The sequence below is a fragment of the Lineus longissimus genome, chromosome 18, assembly GCF_910592395.1.
Source record: "Lineus longissimus chromosome 18, tnLinLong1.2, whole genome shotgun sequence".
In the NCBI taxonomy this organism is placed as follows: Eukaryota; Metazoa; Nemertea; class Pilidiophora; order Heteronemertea; family Lineidae; genus Lineus; species Lineus longissimus.
In genome coordinates, this window is record NC_088325.1 from 1,082,928 (window position 1) to 1,105,502 (window position 22,575).

At 41.4% G+C, this 22,575-nt stretch overlaps 1 protein-coding gene across 3 annotated transcripts; it reads left to right on the forward strand.

Annotated features, from left to right (window-relative positions):
• The first annotated feature begins 2,185 nt into the window (after positions 1 to 2,185).
• LOC135501992 (protein amalgam-like) lies at positions 2,186 to 22,498 on the forward strand. Of its 3 annotated transcripts, XM_064794396.1 has the most exons (10): positions 2,186 to 2,358; positions 11,448 to 11,459; positions 12,765 to 12,919; positions 14,413 to 14,644; positions 15,028 to 15,188; positions 15,686 to 15,797; positions 16,346 to 16,493; positions 16,963 to 17,105; positions 17,510 to 17,639; positions 18,619 to 22,498. In XM_064794396.1, the coding sequence occupies exons 1-9, from the start codon at positions 2,310 to 2,312 to the stop codon at positions 17,632 to 17,634; spliced, it is 1,137 nt and encodes a 378-aa protein (XP_064650466.1). In that variant the 5' UTR covers positions 2,186 to 2,309; the 3' UTR covers positions 17,635 to 17,639; positions 18,619 to 22,498. The 3 variants fall into 3 exon arrangements, with proteins under 3 accessions (XP_064650466.1, XP_064650467.1, XP_064650468.1); XM_064794397.1 differs by lacking the exon at positions 17,510 to 17,639; XM_064794398.1 differs by lacking the exon at positions 11,448 to 11,459 and having other exon boundaries at positions 2,188 to 2,358.
• The last annotated feature ends 77 nt before the right edge of the window (positions 22,499 to 22,575 follow it).

Here is a 22,575-nt window from a genome sequence, read left to right on the forward strand (position 1 = left end):
GGAAAATAAACATATGCTTTTGTAACTAATTTTTGTGTTATTTATTTCTCAATATTTCAAGATCAAAATAGTACAAAATAGGCCATGTGCTGAATCAGAAAAGCTGTCTTTCGTGACAATATTATGGGGACAAAAAATATGCTGATATCATGATGAGTAATCTAGTTTGATTAATGGACTCCACCCTCGTGACTCAGTTGGATGTGGACCTCACTGAAAATGGCTGATCACATCACAAAATAAAGAAGTCGCCAGAAAAATAGTCGTAACTGGATGATGAGACCTCCAGTTATTTTAGTTCACCTACTGGCCCCTTGGGGGACCAACACCTGCTCAATTCCCTGCTGCCACCTAGGATGCAATTTATCAACTAAAACATTCAGTAAGCAAAGTGAGAGCTGTCGCATCCTGACGTAATCTTGTCCGCCTCTGGATATTTTTGTATACGATGTTGGAGTATCAAAAACCTGTATCTCAGGATGGGTTTTCGGGGTATTGCAATGGGAAGCAAATACTTCTGCGATAACTTTCTGTTCTGTGAGGTTCTCCTACATGCTCTCAAAGTGTTGACATGAATTGTGACATAGGCCTACACAACTGTCGTCACTGGAGATAGATTGTTACTATTCATAAGAATAATAATTGATTTAAACCCTTTCCAAATTACACAATGTACTTGTTTGACCTTCACATTCAAGGACTACTGGTTTGAGTATAGGACCCATTATCCATTAGCATTACTCATTTAATTGTGCAACACATGATTAGTTTTAAAGATTGGGGCTCAGTATTGCCAAGGGGTTCTATTTGCATCCCCTGATTTGCTAATATTCCGTTCGGCTTATTTGGTACTGCAAAACATGCAACATTTCCGGGGGTGTAGTACTTGAACCATGAAGATGATCTTTATCCGATGAGAGTGATGCACGAGTGGCTGATCCGCGTCATGAGAAAATCACCTCGTGTGATCTGGATGACGCGCCGGATTAGCCACGAGTCATTTGCAGTTTTTTATGTATCATATACCACATCCCCAGAAATATCAAGAAAATAAGGCGACTTTTGTCAGTTTTTGACAAAACATATCTCGCGACGCGAAGACGTCAAGTCGTTGTTTTCAAGCCAAGTGCCCCCCCCCCCTTCCTAGAGACGCTCCCATGGTAGACTCCCAGGGCAGTCCATTTCGTCATCCTATTCACACTCTCCCATGTTAGGCCACTGCGTCCGGAGTGTACGTATTCGTGCCCTAGCTCTGGCCTCTACAGGCCCACTATGATTAACAGCAGTCGCCCCACTATAGTTTTCCCCCATTTATTTCTGCACCTGAAATACAGCATCCCCGCAAGCTTCCTACTAATATTTGTCTTTGTATACAATATAGGCCCATGAAAGCATAATATAATTCAACCCGATTGCCATCAGTACAAACAATAAATCATGAAATTACGTCCGATTCAGTATGAACCAGTCATAAGTGCCCCGCCCAACAAATTACTACTTCTGAGCCGGCCCCCGAAATCTGACTAATTGCGTCAACTGCGCATGCACAATTTAGTGCCTCTGGCAAACACTCCCGCTTCCACATTTTAGGTTGGTCCCATGATTGCCCTGGCACCAAATGGAAGAAACTTGTAAAACTTTATCCAGCCAAAATATATGATTTTTCCACGATAAAAAATCTCTAAATGTTTAAAATCTAATAATACAATTTCAAGAATTAAAAAAATTGAGCAATATTGTGCGTTTTTAGAACAAATTTTAGTGCCCTATTTTCGCAAGGCTACATGATTCGCGGCTGGCGACAAAAGTGAAGCGGCTAAAATGGAACTACACATTCGCTATTCCGGTTGAGTCCGGCTATTTTTGACTCGCATTTTAAAATAACCGGTCAAACGAACCAATCAGCACGTAGCCTTGGAGGGTGGCGTAATCCATGACGTTATCATTATCGCTTAGTTAGAGAAGTCTAATTAGTGCAATTTTTGACATAAATAGGCAATTTATATTAACTTCATTATCATTTTATAAAGACCTTTTACTGACATACACAGAAAATTTTGAGTTTTACTGAATTGATTTTATCACATGACGAGTGGTACCTCCTTTATCTGGATAGATTATCACGGCGTTTGGAGGCAAAGTCAGTAAGGTGGGCAGGTTGACTTTGCGTGGAAATTGTCCGCTACGGTGTACATAGACGGATTCGTACGGCTTTGAAGTCAAACTTGTACAGGTGCGACAGAATTTGGGAGCTAAATTTCTCTATTTTTGGACAAACTATTCGAAATCGGAAGGGACCAGCTGAAATAATGAACACATATTTGCTGGCAGTGGTGCTGGCCACAAGTTTCTCATTCGGTAAGTATTTTTAAACACGTATTTAAGTTATTTGTCAACAAAAATTGATGGACGCTGTTATTTAGGTCGCGATTTCAAAATGGCAGCGACCTTATTTTGAACGAGTTTCACCTGTGAATATTTCGTTAAAGGTGTTTCCGGGGGTAGTTTTTATCCAGATAAAAAGTATTCTTCCCTATGTGGTATTTAGTGAGGTCCTGTCCGACCAATTTGGTAGATATTGCCGGAGAACGCCGTATTCGACGAATGTTTATTGCATAAAATGTACATAGGCTAAATCCTCTAGGAAAAGTACAGGTATTTATGTGTATTAATACAATGTATACATGTAATGTCCATATTGTACCATGCATTTGAATTAGTTTCCTGAAACCTGTGGATGTGTGGCAATTATAGGGTTATAGTTTGTCGAGAAGATTGAAATGGTGACTGCCACACACAAACGTCATATGGTCCTGCAGAACCAGAATGAGACGACCGATCTGTGAAGTAATCTGTCTTTAAAAACGCTATTCAAAAATGCCATTCAAAATACGGAAGATCGCGCAGGGTTATGTGAGGGAGATAAAGCTTAAAACTGCCAAGCACAAATTCATCATGCTGCAGCCACAATTTCATTTCATATCGATTACTTTATGGAAGTTATTTTGATATGAAGATGACCTTGCTACCTGTATATATCCAAAGAATCTCCGTCCTTCATTTTTTCATCGGTTTTTCATAGTGACTCATTCTGAAGAAGTAAATGTTTGATGAAAAACAAACTCTATTTAGAATAACAGAAGTCACCTACTCGAGCAGGTGGAAACTCTTGCAAAGAAAGGCTCCTTGTCTTAAAATGCTGCTGAGCAGCTTCACATTCGGTGACCTTGTGTGTAACCGACGTTTTCTACAAAGACGAATCAGGGCAAAAACAAATCAAATGCGGACACTCGGAACACGTCAAAAGGCCTTCGTCAAATTCCGACAATGCCCTTTTATGCCACTGTGGCCCTTTGTTACAGGTGAAATGTATGACTGGTCAGCACCCAAACAAACTTCTTAGAAAGGGTCGATTTTGACTTTTGCCAGCTGTTGAGAAAACTGTCTCTTGAGTATTATTGTGTCCCTGCGACTTGCAGGGGATATGATGCTGGTGAGAAACCGCAAGAGATTGCTGTCAATCGCATCATCATGATAACATTATCAGATAAAACACTATAATATTTACGTTAATGTAGAACGTGTTCTAATATTTATGTACTAACATCACTCTGTGTACACCAGAAAGTGAAAACCATACTGTCATCTTGTCATTACAACTAATTAGACGACAATAGGGCCTTGTAATTTCTATGCAGGTAATTAGGCCGAAATGTGGGATTGAAATTGCAGTTCATAATTCAAGCTGCTTTGTTTTGGACCGATTTTAGACGATCGTGTTTGAAATAATTATAACTTCAGATAGGCCTGCGAGTAAATTGGTAATTTCGATAATTTTTTTACTCAACCTAGGTCATCTGCATGGCAATTGGTGAACATAAAACCAGAAATTTCGACGAATAGCGATATGGTACTGAATGTTCGGATAATTTCTGTGACTCGATCGTCACAGCTAGGCCCCTACGTAATATCGAGCTGTCACATGATTGGACAATTAGTTTTTTAGGCGTGCACATGATTCAAATTGTGTTCCAAAGTCGATATCCCGCAGAAACCAGAATCTCTCCTGATTGCTATTGATTTGTGAAAAGGTATCCAATCATTGACCTCATTGGAGCAAAGGGACCATCTCAAAATTGTAGCACAATCCTTATGGTCATTTGACTTTCATTGATATATTGAAAGGTGTAGATGTGTCTGTAACCTCTTTGGAGTGAAGTCAGTAAGGGACCATCTCAAAACCAAAGCATAGTCAACTTTCTTCCTAATACTCTAGTTTCACCGACCTAAGGCCAGTTGATTGATCGATACAATGTCCAGAGGCCAAGGTGAAACATGACGTCATGATCATCGGACAGCTTGGTGTCCCCAAACCATTGTCAATCCAAATTGAACTTAAATATTTATTGCATCAAACTGCCATTCATTGTGCTTGATATCTCGATTAAATGAGTGCTCGGAACTGGTCTCAGAGATGTGAAACTAGAGTATGTATAACATCATGATGCATTACTTGAAGAGGCCTGTTGGTGATGGTTCTGATCACACTTGAAAGTGCTGATCATACAGAATTGACCTGGTTGTGTTTTGGTAAGTTTTACAGAAAGGTAGAAAAACTATGGTGTGTTTGCTTGACAATGTTCTCATTGTAATTTTGTGAATTTGTTAACTCTTGAAAAAAGATCTCAGTCGGTCTGCATACTTACCATACATTTTACGACATATATTGACCATTATACATGTTATAAGAAATGAACCTCGCGTACAAGCCCACTCTCTTTTGGATAGTACGTTATCATTACCACCATGCAGCCTTTCAATACTGATGGTCAGAAGGCCATATTAAGATCATCCTGACAACATCAGGCCATTTCACTTGATTATACTTATTCACATGCGTAAGGAGAAGTCGTGTTGTAGGCCCTGTTTGCAAGAGGATGTGTAAAGATGCTTATCCTGCTTCAGGGGAGGAAGACTTCCTGGAGAAAAATGCCTCCAAGTTCAAAACGAACGCTGAAGCAGAAGATAATTGGGGTTTCATAAATGCAGACTCGATCGCCACTAGGCCACTGTACATATTGTCCAAGATACTGCCAACCTCTCTAAAGGACTCACTAGTGCTGTCTTTATTATAGAGGTGTCCTGATTAGAGAAGTCAGATTGAATTGCAGCAACAAATTGGATCCCACTTGTGTTCTTAGAGAGGGTGTCCTTATTAGAGAGGTGTCTGCTAATGGAGGTTCCACAAAGCAACACTGGAGCAGTGAAGGCTCTCTTAAATTGATAAATTCTTCTGTTCTTCGTAAATACACGTACGCTTTTGTACGATATTCCAAGCCTATGGTCTATTTTTAGTTTATTCCTAGGGATTCCTATGGTGAACAGTTGACTTGAAACTGTGCAGCTTAAAAAGATGATCTTCTTTTTCACCCGACGGCCCACCAGGTGGCGTGGCAGGGAAATCTCTTTAAGTCAGCTGCTCATCTTCTAGGGTGAAGACTTATCGAGTCCTATGCCAGGTTTTCAACCTTGTGTTCAGGCGGTATCTGAAACTAAAACACGGAGAAATGGTTATCGAAGACCGTGTCGAAAGTGTTTCAGCTAGTAATCTGAAATGTTGGGCAGAAAGAGCAGTCTGAAGAAGGCAGGGTGCTTACATTATGGAAATATGGAAATGCAGAGGCCATTGATGAATAATTGCAGGGCAACAGTTGAAAATTAAGAAAATAAGGCACAGTTCCGCGCCCTGCTTAAAAGTCTTTGGAAACACTAGCCCAGCTTGAATCTGTTAACTTTTTGGATTCTTGCGTTTCTCAATTTTGAAAGTATAGGCCTACCTATTGGAGGACTCCAAGATGTTGTCAAAACTTTGGTTTGGCTCTGAATCAAGAAAGTCCAGCAGAAGTCCTGTGACTTGCATCTGAGTGTCCACTTATTGACATACAAATGTATCAGATTCAGACAGACTATCAAATAACTTCACCAAGGCTATTTACAGTTACAACTTCAATTGAAAGTGCCTCAGTTCAGTTTCATTTTCAATTTAGTAGCGATCGTCTCCTATTAAAAATGATATCAGAGACCATATCAATTTCGTGGAGTTGTTAGTATTCCTGTGATTGGACAGGTCGACCAAGGTCAGACTGAGGGGCCTTGATTAGCCAATTGTCACCGTGAGTAATTGCCTCCAATTTAGACGCATGATGAGATTTATGGGAACGAAAGATGAGGTGTGATTTTCATTTTGGTGTCATTTATAGGACTAAGCAGTCGCACGGTCCTGCGGCTATTCTGATGTAGGTGTATTCAATAAGTTGTCTGTTTAGTATATTGTCCACACGGCTGTCGAACTTCACCAAGACTTGGCTTAGCAGTGAAGATAGCTAATCTTATGAAGCTATGATATACTTCGATGAGGATGCAATGACCCTTCTCCTATTCACAGATCATTTGTATCCGTAATCGATATTATCCGTCCCTTCTCAAGGACTGCAACAAGGGCTTTGACACAGTTGCTTTTGCCTAGGGCCCTGAGCTTTGTTAGGCTCAGTACGACTCGGGTTTGGTCGAGTCCCTTGACTTCTGTCCACATAAATCAGCAGAGCGACAGGCCTTTGGGCCTCTTGTTTATTTGCATCCTGTCTCCGAAATAGAGGTGTCCTGATCACAGAGGTCAATTGAATGGAAATGACTGCTTCGGGACCAAAACTAGTGTCCTTTTTAGAGAGGGTGTCCTTTATAGAGAGGTGTCCCCTAAGAGAGGTCCCACTGTATTTTCAAATGCTGTCCTTGGCATAATGAATGGCGGTATTGAAAAAACAAGGTTAAAGTATACCCCACTTGACTTCAATTTGAACATTAATGCTGTGGAGTGGGGTAGTTGAAGAGACGGTGGAGCCAGTGAAAGTGGTCCTCTTGTCTCGGTCACCCTAACTTTGCACGAGTTTTACGCTAGGGCCGTTATTTGCCTGTACTCCAGAGCATTGTATACTTTACTGGGCACCCAAGTTTGGATTCTGACCAAATTGGAATGGTGATATATGTGGTTTAAAATGTCACCTCTTAAAAAATGACTACGTACCAATTGCAAAATGGCTAAGGCTGTTTCTGTTGACGTAGCTCTCTCACCCCTATAATCATCTTTGTTTCAAGAGCTAGATAACTTGTTTGATGGTTACAAATAATTTCATGACATTCGAGAGAATCTAATGTGTGGTCTCCATACTGCCCTTAACCCTTCTGTTATTGGGTGTTTTGCTCACTGAGAGAGATATGGGTCAGTCTTCATTCATCTGGCCCATTTTGATATCCCATCCACACTCCTACACTCCAGGCAAACCTCATTGTAACGTTCTAAAAGTACATGTGTATTGTGGTTCCCTTTGTTGGTGCAACCTCCATACAGGGGTGCCGCACTTGCACAATCAAACCATGCCTGTAGCTAGCTGTCTGGGAGGGGGGAGTTGTTCTCTGCCTCCGAAAATTGGCATGAAAAGCATGTTTTTGGTGACCTCAAGGGGCCTACACCCCTCTCAAGCTACACCCTGCAAAAACACAGGAAAGTAAGGCCAGGTTCAGGTAAAACACATCTTCTTTTCTGATATGGATACCTTGTGGAAACACTACCCGTAACTTGATCTTGACATACCTAAGCAAAGTTGGAACCTTCTGTTTAGCAACCAGCAGGCCCTGACATTTTTTCTCGTCAATTTCTGCCAAATTTTCCACCTGGACGCAGGTGGGGTATCTCGAATCTGAGGTGGATTTCAGTTAATTGTGGTTGCTAGGCAACCATCCAATTACCACTGGTTTGGGGAGTTTTGGAATGCGTGGCCCCAGTAAGGCTACAGTTAGCTCATGTTCTCCATGGAGACGACTTGAGTAAACAATTTGGTAAACAGCTACTGTCCCGGGGGCGGTCCGTGAGTTTTGAGATATGTGGAGTACAAATTACTTGAGAAACCCGAAGAAAAGGTACACAACCGCTAGTCAGTCACTTACCTTTAGTACCAAGAACACGTTGTGGGTGCTACTTGGAAGAGGTCACAATCGACGCATTGTCCTTGAGAAATACCACAGACAGAAGTGGGCAAAACTGCTGGTCTTGTAGTGCCTTTAGAAGTGCCTAGGTTTCGGTCTTGGAGTTCCAAGATTTGTGTCTCTTGATGGGAGTGTATCGTACTACCAAGTGTAAAAGATTCCCAACCATCTTTCCTTTTGGAGTAAAGTTAAATGAAACTTTTCGATTCAAAATGGCTGACCCGGCCCCACCCAAAAATGAAAAAATTTCACCTCTGGTGCATCAAGCAGTTTTGAGATGATCCCTTTTGTGGGGGCCCACCCAATGGTTTGGCGTTAGCCTGCTACATTTCACATAACATGACAGATGGGAAGGCTGCGAGACTGTATAGCTAGGTGCAAGCCTCAGGAGGAGAAGGGTCACTCATGCTTCTCATCTGACAATCATGTCCACTTCACCAAACCATAACTCCAACAAAATACGTATACTTGCATAGTACGAAGTCGCTTCATAGAATTCATGACAAAAGCTATTCTGTTTGCTCACCCTATTTTCCACACCCCTTGACATGGCATCCACCAATGAGCAATTGGCAAATTTGATTGAGACTACTTAGGACACCTACAGCAACCTCAAGTGCCAGTGCTGGTGCTGTCAGTGTTGGAAACTGAATGGTGTTTTGTTGTTTTCTCGAGCAAGCCACTTGCCTTCATGTATTCCAGTGCATTGTCAATGACTATTAAACGATGATTTTATCGATTTCAAAAGATGAGTATGAAAACGACCCTGGTCAACAAACTGTTGAAATATCAGATCCTGTTTTATGTAGAATTTGAAGGAGTTAGACTTCATTGAAACGTCGTCCTTGTGGAAGTGCTTCATCATGTCCCAAGCCCTGAACAAATGAGGGACCATCACTAAAGTGTCTTGAAAATGTTTTGCCAATTTTCATCATGCTCATGTTGATTTCTAAAAACAGAGTGGTAAATGCAGGTGGTGATAGCCCCATTGTGGAAATATAAGCCGTGTGACTCAGTTATCACTGAAACTTGACTAAGAAGAGTTACAGCTGATAACAAGTCCTGACCTTGAACTTGCTCGTTTGACCTTCAGTCTACTTAGCGCTGATGCGCTCAGCTGGTGGGCTACTTCATGGAGATTTTCATGGCTTCACTTGATTGAACCAAACACTAAAAGATAGCTCCCCTGTTGAAAATAAGCCATATGAGTCAGTTATGCCTGCATGATTCCAACCGTCCAACCCAGGGGTTTTGGCTTATTTAATCTGGCTGATATCGGAAAAATGGTTGCTTTTCTGCACTGACATGAAACCTATTGCTTCCAGTCAGATCGGAACTGTTTCTACCAGTTATGGGCAAGGCAAATTCAGTTTGTAAGAGTGTATGACAAAAAAATATATGAGGCAAGCAGCTCGCATGTTTTTAGCCACATATACCTCATCCCGAAAGCCTTTTAATGCATCATGCATGAATTGGCTGATGCACTGTGAGGACCTCTCCCTGTGGTGCTCAAGGAGAGATGGGATCCGTGTTCAGCTAAAACTGATCTGTCCACATTTGGTACAGATTCATTATTTGGTATGTTTGGGGTAGGAAATATTGTTGGCCCCTTCAGCGAAGGTCATTTAGTAAACACACTTCAACCAACTTTGCCCTAACATGTGGAGGGCATGCAGACAATTTGTCATCTAGTCTGATCATCAAACACTGGAGAGAAAGGACTTCCTTACATCGGAGCGGAAGTACATATTTACTGCTGTCATATGAGAGATTTAGGATGAATAACAAGGATTTGTGATTCAATGTTTGAAGGAAATTATGAATCATTTCTCTTTGTTGGAAGAGGGTATCTGCACCAGCATGTTCAGCAGTGACAGTGAAAGTTTTATGTTCAAGTTTATTGCCGCTGTCTTTGGTTTTCAATCTAAATACATCCTGAGGAAATCGGGGTTAAAGTGATACAATGATGTGATTTACAACTTTGTGGAAATACGTCTGTTTTTAATTGTTAATCACAAATGTAAAGCTCAAATTTTTCTATTTTTGATTAGATTTATTATAAAATCGCTGAATGTAAATCACCGCGACCGCGAAAAATGTTCATGTTGTGACGTCATCAACGAAAACGTTGTCGGCGTAGCGCAATTTCAACGGCATCGAAACGAGCCGTCCGGGCGGGATTAAACCATCAATTTCTAGAAAATTTGCATTTCGATTCAAAAACCTTACCGATTTATAAGAAAGTGACGTAGTCATTTGTCAAAAACAGCTAAAACATTATATGGTGAAATTTGAAACAAGTTACCCTTTAATGTTCATTTCTCTAACCCTGCACACCAACCCCGAGATATTTCCCCTCTTAGAAGTACAGGCATAGATCATCTTTAAGTCAACATCTGTGATTTAACTGTCAGCCTCAATTCTAAACAGTACTTCTGATGACTTTGATGAATGGAAATGGCACTCGGTAATCGTAAACCGATGTCAGTTCTTATAAGATGTAGTGTGTCCTCTGAGAAAACGATGCTTTTTCCCCATTGGCTAGATAACAACCAATGGAATGCAAGTTGAGATGTCGTTGCCACGACGTTGAAGAAATTCCTAGAATCGGATGCTGGCGACCTTCTGATTGGGCACATTTCGTTTTGCGGCTTGAACTTCAGCGAATGAGGGGCCTTGTATTTCAGCCAATGAGGGGAAACGTCTCAGGGGACTGAGGCTGGCCGCAGAAGGGAACTTTTACCACTGATTTCCTCACAAAGTCGTGTGATAACCTGAACATTATCCTGTCAGGACGCTTGTCCTGACAGGGCCGGATTCTGATAGAACTGGATTGCCGCGGTACTCGATGCTCCATTGCTGCCATCAAATGTTTATCAATCGAATTTCACTGTCATAAATACGTAATAATTCCCATCGCTAATAAAATAATTGTGATAATAATCATACCGGTGCAATTTTCGGGCCATAATTCTTCGTCTAGGTTTTATCGACATGTAAAATGTGGGACTTTGGAGCGGAGGGTATAATTTACTGACCTTGGTTGTTTGGGACATTGATGGATGTTATGTAGGCTGTCCTGCCTGACAATAGGTCTGTTGATGCAGTAGGATGATCGCCAACGATAATGTCCCAGCAGAATAAAACGTAAGGGGGTGGGGCCTGGGGGGGGGCTGTTCATGCTGTGTAGAATCAGTGATCACCGCGACCTGTGCTCAACATCAAACCAAGCGGTTTAACCCGCAGACAAGCAGTGTGCACATCACCGAGATAATTGTTGTAGGTTGCAGTGACAAAAATTGCTAGTTGTGCTTTAGAAGACTATGACACAGCAAGAATCGTTGCAGGTTGCATGGTGTGCTAAATCATGACACGAACTCTAAACATGTATTTCATCTTTATTTCAGCGGATGTTGCTGGTAAGCCATCATTTGGCTGCATTTTTTTGGGTCACCCTGTAGTTGTCTGTCCTCTCCTCTTCATTTTATGTTGTACTACTATTTGCATGGATGAGACATTTCCCATATTTTGAGGATTACCCTTTTCCCTCCTTAAAATGGCTTCTTTGACTGCAGAAATGGAAAAATCTGGGGCTCAACTCTAAGTTCATGAAGTTGAACTTGGAATTTTCAAAATCAGAAAAGAAATCATCATTTTAGAGGCTTTCTTTTAAGCTCTGGGTACTGTTTTAAGGCGAAGTTTTTTGGTCACTGGTCGGGGCTCCCATGTCACAAGGCCTTACTTGTTTGTTGTCTGGTAAGGATTGAAATCTTGGGTGCCGGAATCAGTACTTGCTCGAATAACGTCAACAGAAACTGTACATGTAGAATCAAATTTTAAAAAATGCACTTAAAAAAAAATGATGAATCATTTTTATAAAGGACTTTCGAGCCTCTTGAAAATTTCTTTCCTGGCCTTGGGTTCTCATATCTCCAAAGCTTGATTAAACGAAAGACCTCATTACTGAAATCTGTGGTCCATGTGGTTATATTTTCCTAATATTGTCATGATATTGATCAAATTAGTCATATGTTAGTAAACTTCGTCTGAGCTTACAAGAGCTAATTCAGGAGCGTATAAACCGATCCCATGTTTTTACCTGGTATGTGTGAAATATTTGAATTTCTCAACAGTTTATAGACACGCCACATTTTATGGCAAGGGACCATCTCAAAATTCATTTGGTTCCAAAACGCTTGATTAATTGTGGTGCGCTTAGGGGTGGAGGGTTGGAGGTGGTGGGGGGGGGGGGAGATGTTTCAGTGATGTTGTAATTGTATGGCCTCTTCTATCACGGCATGGTTGTTCTGATCGAAGTGTAGTTTTAGTTTTATGGACTATTCCACAATTCCTTTATTCTTTCTCAGCATCTTTTTTACCACCCCCAACTATGTTATTTTCTGGTGGAGATAGCTATTTCAGAAATGTACTTTTTTGCCTCTGGAAGTACGGATAAGTTCAACACCTAGCCCAAGTTTGACCAAATGGCAAAAACAGATACAGTGTGTCCCCGAAATAGGCCAGAAATTTTTTTTTAAATGTGAAAGGGTGAACGTGTAACTGAAAGGCCTGCCATATTAATAGGAGCTAGACGCCCACACTGGGCCACCAGTAGCGGGAAAAGGGGGCCGTGCACTGCATTTCTCATCAAAAGCCCAGGTGCGTCTTGTCCCACCTTTGGATTTGCACCAGGAACCATTCCTTATCATGCGTTTTCTTTACAGGCAATTCTCAAGTGACACCGGTCGTGTCCATCACAGTTATCGCTCCGCAGCCTGACCCGAACATGCCCGTCCTCGACAATAACCACATGTACGCACACAAGGACCAGCCGATCATCCTGGCGTGTACAATTGACAACAAACCGCCAGATACCTTTGTAAGTTTGATATCGTCTGTAATAACTCGAGGTTAAATAGCTGAAATATGCCCCTAAACACTCTTAAAAATGACATCAGACAATTTGGTGTGAGCCTTGATGTATTGTAATTGAGAGACTTACTAAGGAGCCTCGTAGCCTAGTGGTTAACAGTGCTGGCTGCCACGTATCTTTGAATGAACTAGCAAAGCTTTCAAGGAACTAAAAATTCCTGGCTCTTCACAGTCGTTAGATTAAGAGGACGAACTGAGGTTCTTTGTATCTGGTGTCTATGCCAAGGCAAGCAAACAACCGCACCAAGTGAGAAACAAGAGTAGCTTGCGTGGACTCTACCTCTGGTCAGAGAAGATCCCTCCAAGTGAGAAACAAGAGTAGCTTGCGTGGACTCTACCTCTGGTCAGAGAAGAACCCACCAAGTGAGAAACAAGAGTAGCTTGCGTGGACTCTACCTCTGGTCAGAGAAGATCCCACCAAGTGAGAAACGAGAGTAGCTTGCGTGGACTCTACCTCTGGTCAGAGAAGATCCCACCAAGTGAGAAACGAGAGTATCTTGCGTGGACTCTACCTCTGGTCAGAGAAGATCCCACCAAGTGAGAAACAAGAGTAGCTTGCGTGGACTCTACCTCTGGTCAGAGAAGAACCCACCAAGTGAGAAACAAGAGTAGCTTGCGTGGACTCTACCTCTGGTCAGAGAAGATCCCACCAAGTGAGAAACAAGAGTAGCTTGCGTGGACTCTACCTCTGGTCAGAGAAGATCCCACCAAGTGAGAAACATCAGTATCTTGCGTGGACTCTACCTCTGGTCAGAGAAGATCCCACCAAGTGAGAAACAAGAGTAGCTTGCGTGGACTCTACCTCTGGTCAGAGAAGATCCCACCAAGTGAGAAACAAGAGTAGCTTGCGTGGACTCTACCTCTGGTCAGAGAAGATCCCACCAAGTGAGAAACAAGAGTAGCTTGCGTGGACTCTACCTCTGGTCAGAGAAGAACCAACCAAGTGAGAAACAAGAGTAGCTTGCGTGGACTCTACCTCTGGTCAGAGAAGATCCCACCAAGTGAGAAACAAGAGTAGCTTGCGTGGACTCCACCTCTGGTCAGAGAAGACCCCACCAAGTGAGAAACGAGAGTAGCTTGCGTGGACTCCACCTCTGGTCAGAGAAGATCCCACCAAGTGAGAAACGAGAGTAGCTTGCGTGGACTCTACCTCTGGTCAGAGAAGATCCCACCAAGTGAGAAACATGAGTAGCTTGCGTGGACTCTACCTCTGGCCAGTGTCAGAGTCACTGGGCCAACTGGCTTCGTAACTGTAGTGAAGCATAAAAACACTTATCCAGTCTTGGAGGAGGAATACTATCTTGAGAATGACACCTCCAAATGCTGAGCAAACTCTAAAGAAGAAGATGAAGACGCCCAGAAGAAGATGAAGACGCCCACTGATGAAGAGGCCCACTGATGAAGTTGCGTCGTTCTAAAACTTGTTCTGGTCTCCTTCAGGTTCATTGGAATTTCTACCCAAAAGACAGCTCGACTGTCATTCCGATCTCGTTCAATCTACAAAGTTACGACGACTCAAAATGGAAAGTTGAAGCGGGCGTTGCCAAGGGGAACACGTATCGTCTGTCGCTACTCTCGCCGGGCGTGAAATCAGAAGGAAGATACGAGTGTTCTGCAGAATACGACGATTTCGCCCCGCCGGTGAAAGAGGGAAAATATATAGAAATTATTTGTGAGTATAGTAGCTACTGTCTGCGTTAGAGTTGGACTAAGTAGTTTATCAGTACAGTCTAAGGAAACCAGGAGGCCTTCATGCCCACATACTTCATTTACGTGGTGGGTAAAAGTATTGGTTTACCTTTGCAACACAGTAGGCCCTCCCATTACAGTGTTGGAGGGGTACAATCGGATAAAAATCATAAATGTAGGCCTTATGCCCCTCAGAATGAACTTATCTTTTGTTTATTTCTTTTGTATCGTCACTTCCTCTCGAGTTAAGCAATTTTTCTTAGGCAAACTGACACCTTTACCTACCATGATCTCTGTTTACCTGTTTCTAGAGCTAATGTCCTGGCTCTTGGCCGCGAGTAATAGTTTCAAAACCCTATTTTTCAGCCAAACCCATCATCAGTGCATCTCGATCCAGTACGGACATCAGCGCCAAGCCCGGGGACAACGTGGAGTTGCAGTGTCAGGCGGAAGGTTTACCAACCCCTGGTGTCACCTGGAGGCGGGCGGGGAAAGCTTTCTTGCCGACTGGCGGTGAATTCCATACTGTAAGTGTAATGCAACGGTCAATGAAAACCCTGTACCAATACCCCCCTTGTCAAGCAATGAATACCATGAATAACTGTGAACAATTTGTTCTGAAACCTTTGAAAACTGTAGGCTGAATTCATAAAGGGCGTTTAGCTTAAAACAGCGTTTAACTACTGAATAGACAGATTCAGGTCCTTCATGTAAATCTTCACAGAATATGAATAGGCCCTGAAACTGATTAGAGAGAAGTTAACTGCTGAATAGACAGATTCAGGTCCTTCATGTAAATCTTCACAGAATATGAATAGGCCCTGAAACTGATTAGAGAGAAGTTACGCACATCTAACCATTAAATGCCCTGTATGAATTTGGCCTTTTATAGCTATTGAGGAGCACCACATTATACTATAGACGTCAATGTTTTAACCCAAAATAATTGCTTTTGGAGGATGATGATGATGATGATGATGATGATGATGATGATCCATCTCTAGACTCTTCCTTCTCCTTTCAGCAACCGAGTATGACCATCAAGAACATCCAGCCAGAGCATCAGGGAGAGTACATCTGTGAAGCAAAGAATAAAGCTGGTCAAGACACGCTCAAGATCGTTATCAAACTGAACTGTAAATATTCTTCTTTTTCGTCTTCCTCCTTCAAGGCGGGATAAGCGTTTATGCGTGCCACTACAGTTATGCACCAATTGGGTTTATTGGCCTACTGGTGTCAACTTCGGCAAGAGGTTGAGTCCACGCAAGCTACTCATGTTTCTCACTGGGTGGGGTCTTTAACCTGTCCTGGCATAGACACCAGGTACAAGGAACCTCGGTTTTACGTCTCATTCGAAGGACGGTAAAGAGCCAGGAATTTTAGTTCCTTGAAAGCCACGCCGGTTTATCCAGAAATACAATCTTGAGTTCTCCTTGGGATCAAACCCAAGCATGGACACCCAGTAGCTATGAGGCTCCTACACAATCCTGGCTTCTCCCCGGGATTGAACCCGGGCCCTATTGGGTGGTAGCCAGCAGTGTTGACCACAAGGCTGTGAGGCTCCTACACAATCCTGGGCTCTCCCCGGGATCAAACCCGGGCTCTATTGCGTGGTAGTCATCAGTGTTAACCACTAGGCTATGAGGCTCCTTAGACCCACGTCTTATAATCCTCTTTGTTGCAGTTCCTCCAAAAATCACGGCAGAAAAAGAGGTATACCAAAAAGTTGGCTACAAAAAGGATCTTATCTGTATGATCGATGCCAGTCCGATTCCCAAAGAGAATCAGGTCGTCTGGTCCAAGAGTGGCCGGGTCATCACCACAGGAGGAAGGTAGGACTTCGGAACAGTACAGTCCAAATCACAATTGACGTCCCCTAAATTGCGTCATTGGCGTGTCAGTGGCGTGATGTCATTTGTGATTTTGAACAGTACGTTTTAAATCGGCCTGTGGGCTTAACCATTCTCTTTTTTGGGTCTCTGTCAATTTCTGCATCTGTTTACTTTGTGATTTGCCAAAAAATTGAGAAAAAATTAAAATGTCATGATTTTTATTTTTGCCCCTTATTTAATTGCTTACAGATTGTCTAATCCAAAAATATTTTTTGCCATTTTCATTTTCTCAAATTTTAATGTTATTTGTGAAATTGCAAAAAAACTATGCGGTTAACGATACATATATTTGGTAGAACATAAATTAGCTTAGTTATCAAAAACAAAATAAGGTCTGAGTATATCCAAATTAAAAAAAATGCAATCTTTTTTTGTGACACCCAGTACGTTACGTTATTTTCCATTTCAGATTTAAAATTGGCTACACTTATGGATTGAACTCTGTTGAATCGTATCTAAGCATCCTTGGGGTGCAACCAGATGATTTCGGAGCATATACCTGCGTCGCCACAGCTGATGGCAATTCAAAGTCTGCCACGATTACGTTAGCAGGTATGTCAAATGTAAAACCCTTAGCCATCCAAACGCCTGTGGACACCCCCTCAGGTTTTTCCTTCAAACGCCTGTGGACACCCCGCAGGTTTTTCCTTCAAACGCCTGTGGACACCCCCGCAGGTTTTTCCTTTAAACGCCCGTGGATGCCCATGATTTAGGTGACATCAGGTGTAAAAACCTCCTGGCTAGGGAAATCCCACGTCCTAGTTATCCCTTTAAGGGGATAATGATGTAACAGGATAGGTACACAGTTGACAGTTGAGAAAATTGTCAAAATCGACTTTTCTTGGGCTAAGGGTAAGCACTCCAGAGTTCCCCTGTGGTTCCTTTACAAATTGCGTTGTCCGACCTGAGAGGAATTTCTCGCTTCATGATAAATGATTTGATTTTTTTCCATGCAGAATCAGACAAGGCCACCAAAGACAAGACCGGGCGTTTCATAGTTTCAAGTTCGCCAGCATCCCTGGGCATATTAGCACTGATAGCCGTATCATTATTCACTTCCTTACATATCATCCTGTTCTAAGCGGAGTAAGTCAGTTGCGTAAACATGCCTAGTCTTTTCATTACACTGCGCAAACTAGTGATTGAAATCACCGCAACTGACGATTACATTGCAAGCTTGTAGCTACGCTTATATATAACCAAGGTTTGGCTTATTACTAACCTTTTGCCTGGGTACGAGGTATCAAGAGACGGAGCATTGTTTGGGAGACGTCTGAGGTTTTGATCGTATGTGCTTGGCCGCTGCAGGCCACAATCTCTCGTCACTTGTTTTCTTCTTGAGTATTTTCTTGAAACGGCATTCATGTAAAAGAAAGCCATCTTGAAAATGAATATAAAATATTTTGGCGGGTAAATTTTTTTTAACGAATTATTCTATCTGATGTGAGACACTTACAGCACTAGAGCTTCTATTTAGCACACCCTCGGGGCTGACAAGTGCTGTCCTTGATAGAGAGGTATCCTTATTAGAGAGGTCTAATGGAACGGAAACAACTATTTTGGATCCAATCTTGTGTCCTTAATAGCATGGAACTTTGAAGATTGTTTCTTTTCCGAATGAAGCACTAACTTGGGTTGCAGCTTTGTCGCTTTCAGCCAGTAATGAACGTTATATACTTGTCACGCAGTCTGTTTTAATTTCAGGTTTAATAGTACTTCAAGCCAGTAGTTGTTGTTTACTAAAATGTTTTAAAATTGCTTGCTATTTTGTCCATTGTAGAGTACTGATGTAGCCTTTACTAACCTTGTCGGTTTCATTTTCAGCAAATTACTAAAAATTGTAGTGGGTGTATGTATTGCATAACTAACACTCCAATTCTATCAATTTCAGCTTTGTACCAATAGAAATATATCCATAATGATTGACATGTGATGAAATAATCTATTTACATTGGAAGAATCAATACCCTTAAAATTCCAGTAAAATATGACAGTTGACAATTTGCTCCATTTTACACATTAAGTAATCCTGAAAACTGATTTTTTTTCCCGTCGTCTTTTTCAGAGTCTGAAACGCCAACCGCAGACAAGCGAGGCCTGATGATCGGAGCCTCATCGCCTCTGACGATATCTCTTGCTACAATCGTATTGTGCCTTACTGCGTTACTTATCCACGGACGATAAAATAATGACGACAAATTCCAAGTTGACTGCACGTCATGCCAAAGAACTTTGTGAGGTGTGGTTTTTCTGAAAGTGTACCCTCGTCAGCAATAATTTTAAAGGTGTATGCCATTTGTAATTACTGGTGGTCCAGGAAAATAGAAATGCAGTTATACACAATGCCGTAGTCCGGTTACTATGCATACAAATTTACTGAAACTTGGAATTTATAGTATTCGTTTATATGTCTGAACAATAGCGTTGTTGAAATTCATATTCGGAACGTATTTACACAATTCGAAATTTTCAAATTCGATTTTGAATTTCAAATATTTAACGATTGGTGGACCTTTAAGAACAACTCGAGGATGGACAGAAGATAGTGTAATACTGTGCAGTATTTTTGATGAGACTATCTATGAGTCACCTTTGTACGCCTTTCTTAAAAACATTTTACCCTGCCACTGTTTCACACAATGTGTTTTTGGTATTGACATTTTAAGAATCCACGGAAACTTTGTTAACCTTTTGACATTTGAAAATATTATAAGTGTTTTTGGATTTCGAGAAGTTTTCAAATGGAAAATTTCTTTTGTTCTGAGAGTCCTTTGTTTGTTCAATCGGTAAATTTCAGAAACTATTATTAACCCTTTCACCATCGCATATGGCTAAAGGGCCTATTTATATTTCGGGCCTGTACCCGCTAAAAAAACCTTCACTGGTCAATGAAGGCTGCCATTTACATCATGTGATATCACAGGATGTAAAGCTGTCTCGAAAAAGCTCGTGAAGAAAACCAAATAATCAAACCGGTAGCTCTCATGGCCTTGTCAAGAATGGGTATGACCCTATAGGGGGTCACCGGTAACCTGTACACATGCATTGCATTATACGCACTACTTAGAACTCCCCTGTCTGAAAAATGGTTTGTCCCATCTGGATTTACCCCTTGAACTTTATGGACCCAAAGCTCGAAACGTTTATTTTGAATTTGGTCCTAGAATGAACAAGGTACTAATGCTAATACTTAAGTGGATGTACATTGTAATTACATGTACAGTGTAAATAGGTATTGTAACGTTTTATACAAGATTTGTAAGCATTTTATATATTCGTTACTGTAGACTGCCAATTTTTCGAGAGTGTTTTATTTTCGCGAATTTTGCAAATAATCTTGATTCCGAAAATTAAAATTGTTGAAACATACTTAAATTGGAAGAAGGAGACGTTTTTTCATAATTCACCAAAATAAAAATCATGAATTAATTTTTTGGAAATGTTTGCAAATCACGGTTGAAAGAGATTGCGAAATTTGGCAGTTTGCAGTTATGCTTCTTATATATAGTTAAGTAGGCCTTATGAGGACTTGATATATGTGACCCGCCATGACAAAACAGGTCGCATGTCGCTCTGAGCTTGACAGGTTGAGACAGACTGGTTGTTCATTTCACCATTGTCTGCCTTTTGTAAAATCGGAGCATATCAATTTCTTCTATTATGTCCTGGTGTCATTTTAGGCTCATCTTCTGTGCGACATGCGACTCATTTTGTCGTGGTGGGTCACATATGGCGAAAGGATTCTTGATGGAGAGGTTGAGCGGAATTCCGACTCTGACCCAGCTCTGAGATTGCTCCTGTTCTTCCGCGATCACTCTGCACTTGGAGGTGATTTTCTCCAGGGAGTATCCCTCCTCCAAGGCGGGATGAGCACTTTTCAGGGTCGCTGTGGTTGAGGTGCCGATTGGATTCATCGGCCCAGTGATTCTGACTTGGCCAGAGGTGGAGTCCACGCAAGCTACTCATGTTTCTCACTAGGTGGGGTCTTCAACCTGGCCTGGCATAGACACCAGATACAAGGAACCTCGGTTTGAAGTCTCATCGGAGGACTAAATTCAGTCTGGAAGGCGAGTAGAGGTCAGATATTAAACTTAACCTCTCTACTATTTTATAACTAAATTGCTCCCATTTTTAAAGTCGTCGGTATATTCAAGGGTTTCCATTAGAAATATCATGATATTTTAAAGTTGTACATTATATATATTTCATTGATGGATGGAAAAGTTGCTGGATGAAATGATGTATAAAAAGTGAACGCTATAAAGAATTCTTTCCCGATTTTATTTGTGAAACAAAATATATGAAAAATTGCCTTTCTGGTTGTGGTAGGTGTAAATTTTCAACTCCTGAATATCATTTGAAGAAATTTGTGCAATTATTCAGTTTCATCACGCTTATGATTTAGCATTCTTTCAAATTTTGAAATTTTGATGTGAAATTTGTCGGACGGAAATATATCCTCAGGTTAAGTATTTCTGTGTCCTGTCTCATGTCATTGCACTGGGAGCATGTGATGTTCTACACTGTAATCATGTGCGGGTCAACACTTGTATGTGTTCGCAAGAGGACTTGGCCTTTAATTGCTTTGCTTCGGATTTATCTTCAGAATAATGTCAGACCTTAACACTTTTACACCGAAATTCCTTATCGGAATTTTTCTCTTTAGTGTAAATAATTTCATTTCTATTTGTATATTTAGAAAGAAGGACATATTTCGTGATTAATGTATTTGTAAATAATCAATGAATAATCAATGAATAATCAATAGAATTGAAAAAGGTTGCGTTTGCATCAAATATATCGTGTTGCCATCTATAGGCTGAGCTTGGCGGCAGATAATTAGATTTTTGAATAGGTTTCATAAGAGCATGAACTGGGCCATTATTTTGACGGACTCTGAAATTGAGGTGGTTTGCAGCACTCCAAAGTTTATGATAGGCGTATGATTGGCCTGACTGGTACTCTGAAAGTATCACTGGTATCTGTCATGTTTTAGGTCATCGCGTGATTTGTCCGTCTATTGTCGTAGTTCCACCTATCATAAAACCCCGTGTTTTTTCAAGACCCGTGTCTTCGCCGTGTGTCAAAAAACCCGGGGCGCACTTACACCTATCAGTGGTGTTAGATAATGGTTAACAGCCCCGGCGACAGGTGCGCTGTAGGTAGGGAGCTCTCCTGTGTTTCTTTCCCGTTGGAGGGGAATTTCGCATGCGTAATACCGAGGCAACTACACCGCGCCATCTGTCGCCAGATCTTAGAACTTACAAGTGCCGTGTCTATTCAGATTCCACCTATCAAAAAACCCGTGTTGAACACGGGTCTAAATTAGCCCCCGATTAGCCCCATCGAGCTCGATGGGGCTAATAGACACGGGGATTTGACACACGGGTCTATTTAGACGCAGCAATTCATAGGTGTAAGCGCAAAAGACACGGGGATTTGAAAGGTGGAAGTACGACTTATATCTCGATCGAAAAGCGTGACAGCTGTCATGAGCATGAGACACTGTGTATAATACATGCAAATTGCAATCAAGGTTTGTTGAATTTGTCACCCTAATGCCGGGTTGAAATATAATTGATTTTCCCACTTTCGTTTTGGTAAATTTAAATCATCTGGTATTGATATTGGCTGCTCAGACTCTCGGCCCTTCAGTTCAACATTTGGCCTAATAAGAAAACTCTCCATATGAGTATGGCCAAAATTTCATAAGCAATCTCGCCTTGTGTGTGGCTTATATACATATAGTCCTCCCCTTGCTTCATTTGATGTAACGCAATGATTGCCATTTAATGATCACAATTAGGCCCCATGTAAGAAATGTTTAGTTTGATAGCTAATCTATTGTAAAAATTTCTTGATAAGAACCGATATTTTCATAGGTCCATATTGATTCCATTTACATGTACTCAAAAAAGGATCACATAAATACTTTTATTGAAGTAGACGATTTGTTCATTTATTTTTTGTCTTCCGCTATAATGGGACCACCCTGTAAAGAGGGTCCGAGAAAAGGGGGACA

Excerpts from the sequence above, each read along its gene's own strand:
- LOC135501992 (XM_064794396.1), top strand. The coding sequence starts at position 2,310 with ATGAACACATATTTGCTGGCAGTGGTGCTGGCCACAAGTTTCTCATTC. Across the intron at positions 15,798-16,345 it reads GATCGTTATCAAACTGAACT|TTCCTCCAAAAATCACGGCA; the intron begins GTAAATATTCTT and ends TCTTTGTTGCAG. Across the intron at positions 17,106-17,509 it reads TGCCACGATTACGTTAGCAG|AATCAGACAAGGCCACCAAA; the intron begins GTATGTCAAATG and ends TTTTCCATGCAG.